The 12,636-nt window shown below is 33.3% G+C and overlaps 2 protein-coding genes across 7 annotated transcripts; one reads left to right on the top strand and one right to left on the bottom strand.

Moving 5' to 3' along the window:
• The first annotated feature begins 782 nt into the window (after positions 1 to 782).
• Positions 783 to 2,397, top strand: LOC141480910 (uncharacterized). Its single transcript, XM_074171650.1, has 2 exons — positions 783 to 2,234; positions 2,291 to 2,397. Exons 1-2 carry the CDS (start codon positions 1,887 to 1,889, stop codon positions 2,309 to 2,311), a joined length of 369 nt encoding a protein of 122 aa, XP_074027751.1. The 5' UTR covers positions 783 to 1,886; the 3' UTR covers positions 2,312 to 2,397.
• A 1,797-nt stretch (positions 2,398 to 4,194) lies between these two features.
• On the bottom strand, positions 4,195 to 12,535 carry LOC141480909 (uncharacterized). 6 transcript variants are annotated; one of them, XM_074171648.1, is made up of 5 exons: positions 6,900 to 7,529; positions 6,357 to 6,373; positions 5,738 to 5,792; positions 4,774 to 5,359; positions 4,195 to 4,713 (listed from the first exon to the last, which is right to left on the bottom strand). In XM_074171648.1, the coding sequence occupies exons 4-5, from the start codon at positions 5,353 to 5,355 to the stop codon at positions 4,378 to 4,380; spliced, it is 918 nt and encodes a 305-aa protein (XP_074027749.1). In that variant the 5' UTR covers positions 5,356 to 5,359; positions 5,738 to 5,792; positions 6,357 to 6,373; positions 6,900 to 7,529; the 3' UTR covers positions 4,195 to 4,377. The 6 variants fall into 6 exon arrangements, 4 of the variants coding, with proteins under 4 accessions (XP_074027749.1, XP_074027747.1, XP_074027748.1 ...); XM_074171646.1 differs by having other exon boundaries at positions 4,196 to 4,713; positions 5,738 to 5,809; positions 6,302 to 6,373; positions 6,900 to 7,528; XR_012464624.1 differs by lacking the exon at positions 4,195 to 4,713 and adding an exon at positions 11,433 to 12,535 and having other exon boundaries at positions 5,218 to 5,359; positions 5,738 to 5,809; positions 6,302 to 6,373; positions 6,900 to 11,375.
• Positions 12,536 to 12,636: the final 101 nt, after the last annotated feature.

Here is a 12,636-nt window from a genome sequence, read left to right as displayed (position 1 = left end):
TTGAGTAATATGAGTGATGCAAAATGGGAGATTGTGAAAGAAATACATAAGCCAGCGCGTCGAAATTTTCCCCGTCGAAAGACAATAATAAAGGGATTTTCGGACTTGTGGCAGATGGATTTGATGGAAATGCAATCATATGCTAAAGAAAATAACGGGAATAGATACATACTCATAGTAATCAATTGTTATTCAAAATATGTATGGTCAAAACCGTTGAAAAATAAATCTGCTGATTCAGTTACTGCAGCTATGGCAAGTGTGTTGGAAGATGCAAAGCATGTGCCGAGAAATTTACAATCTGATCACGGTAGTGAGTTCTATAATTCAAAATTTTCATCGTTAATGAGAAAACACCATATCAATCATTACTCAACATTCGGCACAAAAAAAGCTTCAATTGCCGAACGAGTTATCAGAACTTTGAAAAGTTGGCTTTATAAACAATTTTCACTTCAAGGCCATTACAAGTGGTTGAAAGTTCTTCCTAAAATTACCAATCAATATAACAACAAAGTTCATCGCACCATTGGCATGAAGCCTGCAGAGGTAAAACCATCTACAAAATTGTTCGTTTATACAAAATCTGAGAAGCCAAGTGGTAAACGTGAAAAAAGTCAATTCAAAATTGGAGATATGGTACGAATTAGTAAATTTAAAAACATATTCGCCAAAGGCTATACTGCAAACTTCACCACTGAACTTTTTAAAGTTGTGAAAATTAATAGTACAGACCCTATAACTTATGAGCTAGAAGATGTGAATGGACATCTCCAATCAAAGGTTGCTTTTATAAAATGGAGTTGAATAAAGCGAAAGATCCCAATACATATTTGGTTGAACGAGTTTTGAAAAAGAAAGGACGTCGCCTATTTGTGAAATGGTTGGGATTTTCTGGAGATCATAACTCTTGGATTGATGAAAATTCATTAATGTAATTGCAGTATTATTGTTTTTGATGAAAAATAAAGATATATAAATGAAATTGAATTTTTTTTTTGAATTTTGATTCTAAATAGTAAAAAAAACAAACAATATTCAAACTGATTTTATTCATCACATTTATATCTATTAATGCATTTGTTTAATTATTAGCGTTCGTTGTGATAGGTGGCACCATAACCAATGGAATGTAAGATCGAATAACGTTGCCATAGATTTCTAGTCTCCTCATCTGATCTTCACTCTCCAAACACCAACAATCCCGGAAGTGAAAGTTCTCATCGGGATGGAAATCACCAACATTTTCACATAATATCCATCCATTTCTACACATACTACATAAATTGTTCCAACAATCTACTTTGTAGTTATCACAACGCATACAACGTTGAATTAGTAACTCGCGATTTGATGCACAATTCACACACATATTTCTACAAATTCCTATATTGTTATACACGATTTTGGTAAAACATTTGTAGCACTGATGATGGACGCATACTTCAGGAGATGAATCATTTGACGTCTTCGGAATTGTGAATGGACTCGGAACTGGAACTGGATTCTCCAACACACATCTACGACACAAACCAGTACATGGATTAATATACGTCTCAGGCCAATAACCTTGACAATTATTACAAAATATAGTTTTATCAATTTTAATTGGATCGCCACACACTTTCGGTTTTGAATTCCATTCTTTCGGAAAAGGCATATTAGTATTCACTATTAGATGGTGCAATATTCAACTGACAAATTCAACTGCACTCTCATGAACCTATTTTTCCTATCATAAACTCATAGAGAGAATAGAGGGAGAAGAGTGGTGGGGCTACCACCTCCACAATCGAACAAATCATAAAAATCGAATGCTGATTCTGAAACTTCACTTCACTAGTACTATTAGTAACTTCAAGCTTTTCACTCAGAAATAAAGAAAAATGAATTCTGCAAAAATTAATGAAGTTTTGACAAGGTTGACACTTGAAGATGAAAATAATTGGTTTTCGGATGAAGAAGACGAACTTCCCAACATCATTATCGAAGGAGAAGATAACATCGGAGGAGAAATCGATATATTCGATGTAGCACAAGAAGATGTTGGAGCCATAGCTGCTGCTGATAATTTGCAGGATAATGAAGGTGTAATGGATCCAGAACTTGAAGATGAAGGCATTGATGATGATCCAGCGACAGACAATGGCAACATTATAATAGGGAGCCGGTGGATGAACATTAGTGAGACAGTGGAAAATAATTTAGATCTGTACTGTGTGACGGACTCTCATGTGCGTATACGAAGCATTAATGATAGCATCCACACATTATGTTGGTGTTGTTTTAGATTTTATTCCCATCGAAATAGAAATAATGGAGGCGAATATGAACATATGGATTTACATTACACTATATCGATGATGGAAATAACTCAAACTTGGTGTGAATCTTGTGACAGACCTCTGACGAATTTTCGCCGTTTAGATGCATGCATTATTTGTAACAATGTCCCTGCACAATGAAATGTTATAATAAATATCATTGATTTCACTATTGTTGATGTTATTTTAATAATGAACCTTTTGATGGAGAAGAAAAGTCCTTCTCAAAAAATATGATTGACACAATATACATGATAAACTAAAGTATATTGTTGAGACATCCAAGTTTTTTTCTTAAAAAATAATTGTATTCTAGTCGACGATTTGAATTCAATTGAATTCTTCTTCAGAGCTCAAAAAGTCGTTTTTTCGTGTTGATGATATTAATAATTTAAAACCTATCAGAGATAGTAGATAATTGAAAAATAAAAATCATTGCAACAACAAATTTTCGAGACAACATCAACACAAAACGAGATGAAACAAACAATTGGCTTTATCTTTATATTCATCATTCATTTTTCACATTGAATTTTGTATTGAACTTACCTAATTTTTTTCTAACATCTATAAGTGATAGATATGAGTAATCAGTTTTCAATAAAATAATGTCTTAGGTTGAACACTGCCCCAAATCACGCAGTATTCCGTGTGCACCAACCAAATTATGTACACTCCGAGTACACTAGCGTAACCTAACCATTCTGATCATCATCGATAACGACTATTTCAGGATCTGGAGAATCAGCTATCATAATGATTTCTGGGGGGTCGGCGAATTGATTTTGTACAATTTCTTCATCCAAATACGGTTCCATAAGGTCAGGGCTGGGTGAATCCCGAAAGATTGGAAAAAATTCATTCATCACACCAAAGTCGCCGTCGCTATCATTTGGGTCGTCAAATAGACCGTATTCGTCAGCGTCGAATTCGAAACCACGGTCCTCATCCAAATCAATTGTGGTGTCTGAATATCCATCGAAGTTGTTGTCCACACCCGTTGAATTGATAATTTCAACTTGAATGTCTCCATAAGCTGAATCCTCAGAAGGAACGAAATATGGTTCACTCGTTGAATCGGCTTCTTGCACAACCGGTGTTACTTGATTCATGATGAGGGAACAAGTGGTCTGTTACTTGCAGTGTGAAGCTGAAAATCTCCAATCTTTCGACATTGACAATGAATGACATCACAAATCCTTGGGATATTTCCCAAGGATTTGTCACATGACCTCGATATATGAACACAACTTATTTATATCTCTTATGACCTTGTGTTATGAAATGTCATATACCCGCCGACATGGAGTTTTGGCCTTGGTTTTACTATCTCATACGACCTTGTGTTATGAAATGTCATATACCCTCTGACATGGAGTTTTAACCCTAACGATTGACTTTGTTTTCGACAGATAACTTTTGAATGTAATGAATGATAATCTCATTCTGTTTTCTGAAAAATAACCATTGATTTGTCTTCATCTGAGTCATCCATCTCAATATAGGATGTAGATTTTTTTTTTGATCTGTGGCATTGATGACATTTAATAATCAATGCTACAATCATTTTAATTTTTTCAGAGATTGAAAATAACTTTCTAATTGTTACTTTTATATATTTTTTAAATAATCAGATTTGCACTTTTAGTTATGAGTAGAAAGTAAGATACATAAATATTATTTGTTTTTTAGAAATAAAAATGACTAATCATTATTTTCCTTATTTATTTTTCAAAATATAAAATATACTTTTTTACATATAAATAGAAATTGCATAACATAACTTTATTTTGTTTTTTTTAAACTAAATGATTAACTGATACATTCATTATTCATTTTTTCAAATATGAATAATCAATTTTACACTTTTAAATATGACTAGAAAGTGACACTCACATATAACTTTATTAGCAACATACAAAAAAAAATATTTACAAAATATTTATTGGGGGAGATTTCTCGACACGATTGCTCTGAATAATACAGATATGAAAATAATATAGAAAATATTATGATACATGAATTGCAAATGTATAGGGAAAGATAAAAATTTTTACAAGAGATGTAAGATGGAATTTTCATGTATCTCCTTACTGAAGATTTCCAATTGTCGAATTTTGGGAGAAAGTTTTTTCATGTGAGCAGATCTCTCTCGTTGAGCTGCTCTCATTTGTTCACATTCCACTTTGAGGAGAGAAACTTGCTCTTCCAGTTCAACAAGTTTTTCCTTCTTCGCTCTATATTCCGTTTCGAAGCCATTGTAAGCGTGATACATCTCTAGAAATTTATCTCTCCTGGATCTCATAAATGAAAACCAATCGTCTGAGTTTTCGAGGTCAATCGTTGGGGGAGGCGTGCTTCCAGCACTAACATTATCGTATTCAGGAACCTGTGGAATGAAAGAATATGATGAACTAACATCTTGTCGCGTTTGAGTAATGATAATTACCTGATGGAGTGATGTAGAAGGTCCTGCTATGACTTCCATCTCTCTCACTTTTATCGACTTGACTTTATCCCTTTTTTCGTGTTTCGTCTTGTGTCTCCTTCTAGATGGCGACTTCGAGGTAGACTTTTTAGACTTCTTCGCCTTCTTCATTATTTTTTCATCACTCTCCATTTTTTTTCTTTTTCGTCTCTCAAGGTCATCATCCGAACTGTTCTGAATGATTGAACTATGTGAAGATCCCATATTCTTCGAATATGTTTCCTCCATCTCTAATATGTTACTCACAACAGTTTGTGATAAGTTCGGAAGTGACTCATCAAGATTCTGGGTGTGAGTCGCCATCACATTATCAATGTTTGAGGGATTGTCATTCATCTCCACATGATTTGGATTGAATCCATTTAAAAATGATTTAGCATTGTGCATCTGCTGAATGGAAGTCATCACCGGTTGTGGTATCTCCCCGCCTTCCTGAATGATCACGTTCTGGTGGACAATTACATCCCTGCGCTCCATTTCACACATTTCTGATCGGTTCACAGAGCTTGATGGTTTTAATAAAGCTTCTTTCAACAAAGACATGGTTCTGAAATCAAAAAATAATAGACAATATAATATGATTAAATTTAATTAGCTAACAAAAAAGTTTTCATCTTTTCTTTTCATCACCTTGATACAAAACAGTGGAAATCTTTCAGAAAAAGCAATTCCAAAAGAGGTAACTATATACGAAGAAGTAACTTTTAATCACAATGTACCCTTTCTAAAACAACTACTTTCAAAAAAAACATTGAATTACATGAAACAAAAATTACATTCAAATCAATTACTTTCATATGAACACTGAATCATACAAAAAAAAAAACTTTATAGAAAAACAAAAACCGTTCTTTACCAAAATTATTCTCATCTTAAAATATAACCTTTTCAGTTTGATATGAATAATATAGTAGGTTGTACTTACATCGAGATGAATTTTCAGCTGCTAAGATTTGAAGGCTTTGATGGAGTTGCTTCACCTGCCTGCTTTATTGAACTGAAAGGAAGGAATCAATTTCAAAAAAGAATTCCATATAACATCATCAAAATCTCAATGACCTTTTAGAAACCTTCAAACTTGTTTCACACTTTTCAAGGTTGTATTACGTTCACATAAAAACCAATGACCTTTTAGAAACCTTCAAACTTGTTTCACACTTTTCAAGGTTGTATTACGTTCACATAAAAAACAACTACTTTCATAGAAAACAATGAATTATATGAAAAAAACTCTGAACTGATAATTTGATATGAACACTGAATTATACAAAAAAAAAATTTTGAAACTGAAAAGAAGGAAGCAATTTCAGACAAGAATTTCATATATCATTGTCACATCTCAACTTCCTTTCAGAAACATTCAAATTTTGTTCAGAATATTCAAGGTTATAGGTATTAAGTATAAATAACCGTTCTTTACCAAAATTATTCTCATCTTAAAATATAACCTTTTCAGTTTGATATGAATAATATAGTAGGTTGTACTTACATCGAGATGAATTTTCAGCTGCTGAGATTTGAAGGCTTTGGTGGAGTTGCTTCACCTGGCTGCTTTATTGAACTGAAAGGAAGGAATCAATTTCAAAAAAGAATTCCATATAACATCATCAAAATCTCAATGTCCTTTTAGAAACCTTCAAACTTGTTTCACACTTTTCAAGGTTGTATTACGTTTACATAAAAACAACTACTTTCATAGAAAACAATGAATTATATGAAAAAAAAACTCTGAACTAATAATTTCACATGAACACTGAATTATACAAAAAAAAAAATTAGAAACTGAAAAGAAGGAAGCAATTTCAGAAAAGAATTTCATATATCATCGTCACATCTCAACTTCCTTTCAGAAACATTCAAATTTTGTTCAGAATATTCAAGGTTATATTAAGTATAAATAAAAACTCTCTTTCGAAAACATCTACTTTCATCAAAATCAGTTGATTTACACAAAAAAAAATACTTTTGGAATAGATAATTTTATGTGAACACTGAATTGAATACAAATTAGAAATTCAAAAAACTAAACACTCCTAAAATTATAACCCTTTCAATTCGAAATGAATAATATAGTACACTGTACTTACATTGAGATAACTTCAACTGCTAAGAATCGTTGATGATTATTGGGTTGCTTGAGTCAACTATATCACTTGACTTGAGTGTGTCACTCCAAGTTAGTTCGATGGGTAAGAGATACTAAAACAGAATGATGTGTCGTCCCTTCTGATTCTGTTCTGCTGTTCGGAAAGGTCAGCCCTTTCTGGTGGGGATTGAATTCGAGTCTTATGATTTGTCCCAACGATACAAAATTGAAAATGGAAGAAAAGGGTAGTAACAGTTTATTGTTGGTAGAAACTAATTTGAGATTTTACAATTGTTCAGAGTGCAGGGTCATATAATCACAAAATTGTTAGAATTCCGCCTTTATCACCCTATAAAAACTTCCCGAATATCCTAATGGACATTTCGACGGTTTCTACCTCAATTATGTCAATGCACCTCTGAACGTGCTAATGAATTTTACGATCAGGGTTTCCTACCCGAATTTTTTTTCAAATAAACCATTCAACCTCTTGCATCCCTTCAATAAAATAATATTGTCTAGACACGCTATAGAAGTTCCTGAATGGACTCTTCGAGGGTTTCTATCTCAAATATGCCAATGCACTTCTGAACGTGCTAATGGATTTTACGGTCAGGGTTTCCTACCCGAATTTTTTCTTCAAATAATCCAATCATCCTTTGGCATACCTTCAATGAAATAATGAGATTGAGTAGAATACTGCACCATATAATCATAAAATATTTTCTCTCCAAAAATAAACCAAACAACCTTTTGCATCCCTTCAATAAAAGAATGAAAATTGTCTCGACATCAACAGCATATAATGATAAAATATTTTTTCTCCAAATAACCAAACATCTTCTCGCTTCCCTTCATTAAAATAATGAAATTGTCTAGACTTCAGAGACATATAATCATAAATTTTTGTTTGAATATCGATATTTTCTACCCACAAAGTTACAAAACTTAGATACTAAACATCCTTTTTTCCCAAAAATGGCGAATACGCGCAATTGTCAGTTTTTGGAATAAAATATAATAACTGAATATTTTTTCTAAATCATATACTCGCGCTAAACTAATTGTGACTCAATCACTTATGAACATGAAATCTTAATTCTAATTTATAGTGACACCACAAACGATTTGAACGATTCTTTTCGTCAAATATGAATTTTCCAAAATGTTAAAAGCAAAAATTAGATTTGTAAAATTCAATTACTCGATTGCTCTTCCAATAATGCAATAAGGAGATCTAGGTTTTCATCGATGGTATTGTTGGAATCTTTCATTACTTCCAAAAGAATTCTCAGATTCTGTTGGGAGCTTGTTTGATAAAATTCAATATCGGAATGACCCCAAGGTAATGTTTTGGTAGTATTCGGAATTATGAATCTTTTATCATCGTTATGCGACAGAGCAACTTTATTACACATCAAAGTATAAATATCATGTAAATCACTTCTGAATACATTCATCTTTCGCAATATTGTTCCACCTGTTTCAACAATCCTAATGTAATCGTCAATTGAAATCCGATTTTTAATCACGGATTTTTTGACACCCTTAGCCCTTTTAATTTCATTTGACACACTTTGGATGTGATATGCTTTTGCTCCAGTCCCATGAAAACTAATAATAGTATCGTTTGGAAGTTCGTCTTTCATATTTCCAATTACCGACTTCGTAACTGGCACATGGAACTTATTTTCCAACGGATAGTTGGAAGTGTCAAATTTATCAACATTCTCAATGATAAATTCATAAAAATTATCTGTCATTATTTTCAAAATCAAAGAGTCTGTGTCGGTGTAGAGAAGAGAAGAACGTGATCCGAAATGTTTTTTAATAACATCATAGAAAAAGTCGTAAATGACAGTTTTCGACATATCCATTATACTAAACCCCAGATACAATGGTTTGTTGTAACAAACCTTAACTTTATCCATATGTATGACTACAAAGTCTTCTGCAATTATGGATAATGTTTTGAAATTAGGGCGAGCTATCAAAGCGTTAGCACCCATTCCTCCCCGTATAGATTCCCAATGTGTAACAATTCGAATGTCTCTTCTGTTGTAAACATTTTCCAAAGTTTTCCCATAAATAGAGTTCACATTTAATTTGAAGTAATTCTTCTCAAACTTATTGGTGGCTTCATTTCTCAGTTTAGTATTTAAATCGATATATTTTTTCAACCATTGTGACTGATCGAATCTGAGAACTCTATGGGTTCTAATCAGCTTTAAACCATTACGAAGCGCCTGTTTCAAATTTCTATAATGAACGATATATTTATTTTTATCATTCAAATTAGGTATAAGTTTGGCTATTTTAGACTTTGACCCAGGCGGTATGATACTTTCAACCAAAAATGGTAAGTCTGAATGTAAATCGTGCATTTCAACGGGGTAGTGAATATCAACTTCAAGAATGTATCCTTGAGAATTTTCATCTGGAATACTGACGATATCTAGTTTACTTATTTCATCGGAGGTCAACCATGTGAACCCTCCAAAAGGTAGTGATTGAGACATGCTATGACCATACAGATTTGTTGCATCCAAATACATGATAAATGATGAAGCTTCATTAGGATTATAATTCGGAAGGAATTGATTATTTGCAATGTGCTGTCTCTCCGAACATTGACTAACACCGCCACGAATACCTTTTTGAAAAAAATGCACCATGTCTATATCAGTTAATAATTCCAACTTGATGCCTGTATATTTCAACATAGCGTCCCAAGAAAGTCCTGGAGATGTGAAATAATGTGCAGGATCCAATTTATATGTACTCAAACTCATGTTTCTGAAATTTTCGAAAATATCACACAGTAATAGAACATCTGATTTTAAGTAAATATCAGAATATTCACCCAAATCACGACAATTGAATGTTTTCCATACCTGCTTCACTCTATCATATTCATTATCAGAAATATGTCTTTCATTCAGTTTGTCAAAAAAGTCCGCCTTTGATGGTATAGATGAATAATTCAATTTATCTAAAGAATCGATGAAACTGTATGGAAAAACACCTTTCTGTCTCATAAGTTTAAATTTATCATTTTCTGGAAAATGTTTTCTCATTTCCACAAAATGTTTCTCATCTAAATTATCGCCCAACTCTTGAAGAGATGCACTCATAAATTTGAAACTATCAATGAACCTTAATTTCAAAAATACTTTTTTCAATTGCCCATTTCGATTTAATTTGTTTTCCATAAATAAATGTTTCGTGAAAGAAATATATTTCTCTTTAGTTTGAGCGAGGACGTCAACTTTACTTTTATTGGTGCATAAATCTTTTATGAACAAGTGACAGTCATACCCACTGAGATTATGGAAAATGATCGGAATGAAATTGGGCAATTTGAAATTGAGATTACATATGGAATGTGTTGCCCCAATATTTTTTTTTCCTGTCAGGTGACAATGATCACGGATTTTAATGTCATTCTCTTCGAATGTCTTTCCACATATAGCACATGTAGTGGCATTATTGAAATCATTTTCTTCCTCAACAGTCAAAGGGTTCATTGGAACGATATTTTTCAAATATTTGTGATATATATTGGTGACGTCAGCCTCCAACTTTGAAATGAAAACTTTAGATGCATCAGCCCCTCTATACAATACGAATTTTGAAATTGAATCATCAAAAGAGCACTTTATGAAATATGAGAAAGCGTATGGTTCATGAAGATAGGTTCGATTTGTGAAAGACTTAGCAGGATTTGGCTCATTTGTGTGCAGTGGTTTAAGGATTGATTCAAAATCTCCATACACCGTGAATGGAACCCTCAACTGTTTCTCAATATTTTCAAATTTCAAAATATTCTCAGGTACGCATTCACCGAATTTATCAACTCTGAATTTAGGGGTTGGTGTTGTTGTCGATATGTGATTACAATCATTCAATTGATGTCGCAATAAACCCCGCTCATTACTAAAGTATAATAAACAACCATCACAGAAATATTTTCTATGTTCATGTGCTGATATTTGAGATGATACTAATCTCGATAAATCTTTAATCCAACAATAATGACTGTTACCAGAATCATCCATTATATTAAGCAGATTCACATGACTATTAAGTCTACGTTTCGAATAATGTAACGGGCCTACAACATCATATGAATCTTTACCGTTTTTGAAACATTTTTCTAAACCATAAACATTGATAGAGCAATCATTCATAATCTCAAATTTAGGAATATCTTTCAACTTTACTGGAAAATCCATACCTGCTACATTCAACACGGTAGAGAAGTGAGGATAAGATGAAATTTCACACACTCTCACACTGGCAGGATACAAAGCTGAAGTTACAGCCCATGCAAAACAGTATTGATCTTGATTAATAACATTCACAACACTTTTCTTCAACTCAATGAATTTGGGTAACTTGATATAAGAAGAGCCTCCAAGGGGACTATACTTGTTAACATTTACTTCCATAAACAGAATTTCCTCGATAGTCCAACCTGAAAATTTATTTTCTCTTCACATCTAATAACCAATTTTGTGAATACATCACTTACCTGAATCTCGATGTTGAAATTCCATTGCTTGAGCAGTTAAAGCATCAATAAAAATGTTATAAATCACATTCAAATCCATCGATTGATCGACAACTTGATTGGGACTATTGAATGATTTTACTTCTAAATTCTCCTTAGTTTGAAGATAGTAACGTCCAAACACCTCCATATTGACTTTCACACTTTTATGGATAACTAACACTTCTTCGAGTAGTTTAAAAACTTTTTGCTTCAATTCATTGAAAAATGTTGGGTAATCAATGTGACGGTTTTGACTATCCACTCTATAGCTCACAATTCTACACTTGAATGCTGTGCGTATGATTTTAACACCGTCCCCATATTGAATACATGCATTTGTTCTATGTTGCAAAGTCCTCCGATGAATATTCATCTGATCACTTGCAATATTCAAATTGCAACACAAACAGGTTTGCATTTCTGGAGATAATGGAGCGTTTAACCTAGGCCTCTTCGACATTGATGGTCCTTCATTATTTGCAAGAATACATGATTCTCGCTGATGACGACGCAAGTTATCACTCCGAGTGAAACTATTTCCACATTCACTACACGTATACATCTTTCATATAATACCACACGATTATGATGAGAATACGGACAAAAAAGAAACATTCACAACACACATGTTATATGTGCATAACCCCCCACTCCAATGCAAGGTAAATCTACGTCATTTTATTAAATATCACTCAAACTCAAGGTAATACATCAGTAATATCGTTCAAAATTTTTCCCAAGGTCATATGACGTGTTCGAAGCTCGAAATCGCTTAGGAAATTTCCAAGGTCATGTGACCATGCAAGGCCAAATCATAGCTGTACAGTAAAAAGCGGTTCACGCTCATGACATCACACAAATCTCAATGCCAGTCATGGGCGGGGAGTAAAAAAGGGGTTTCACCTCATTACACATCTCAATGTCAGTCATGGGCGGAGAGTAAAAAAGGGGTTTCACCTCATCATGTTACACACAACTCAAGGTCAACTCATAGGCAGAGAATAAAAAAACGAATCAAGGTCACAGTCAGTGGTGTGTATCTGGGGGGGCATACCCTTGGGAGGAGGTCCAGACCCGTCTTTCCCCCTCTACTACTGGAGCGTTTAACCTAGGCCTCTTCGACATTGATGGTCCTTCATTATTTGCAAGAATACATGATTCTCGCTGATGACGACGCAAGTTA

Source organism: Leptinotarsa decemlineata, unplaced genomic scaffold (genome assembly GCF_025532065.1).
Source record: "Leptinotarsa decemlineata unplaced genomic scaffold, Ldec_3_MD MMD2_tig00000026_RagTag_RagTag, whole genome shotgun sequence".
NCBI lineage: Eukaryota > Metazoa > Arthropoda > Insecta > Coleoptera > Chrysomelidae > Leptinotarsa > Leptinotarsa decemlineata.
This window is presented reverse-complemented; position numbering and strand designations above follow the sequence as displayed.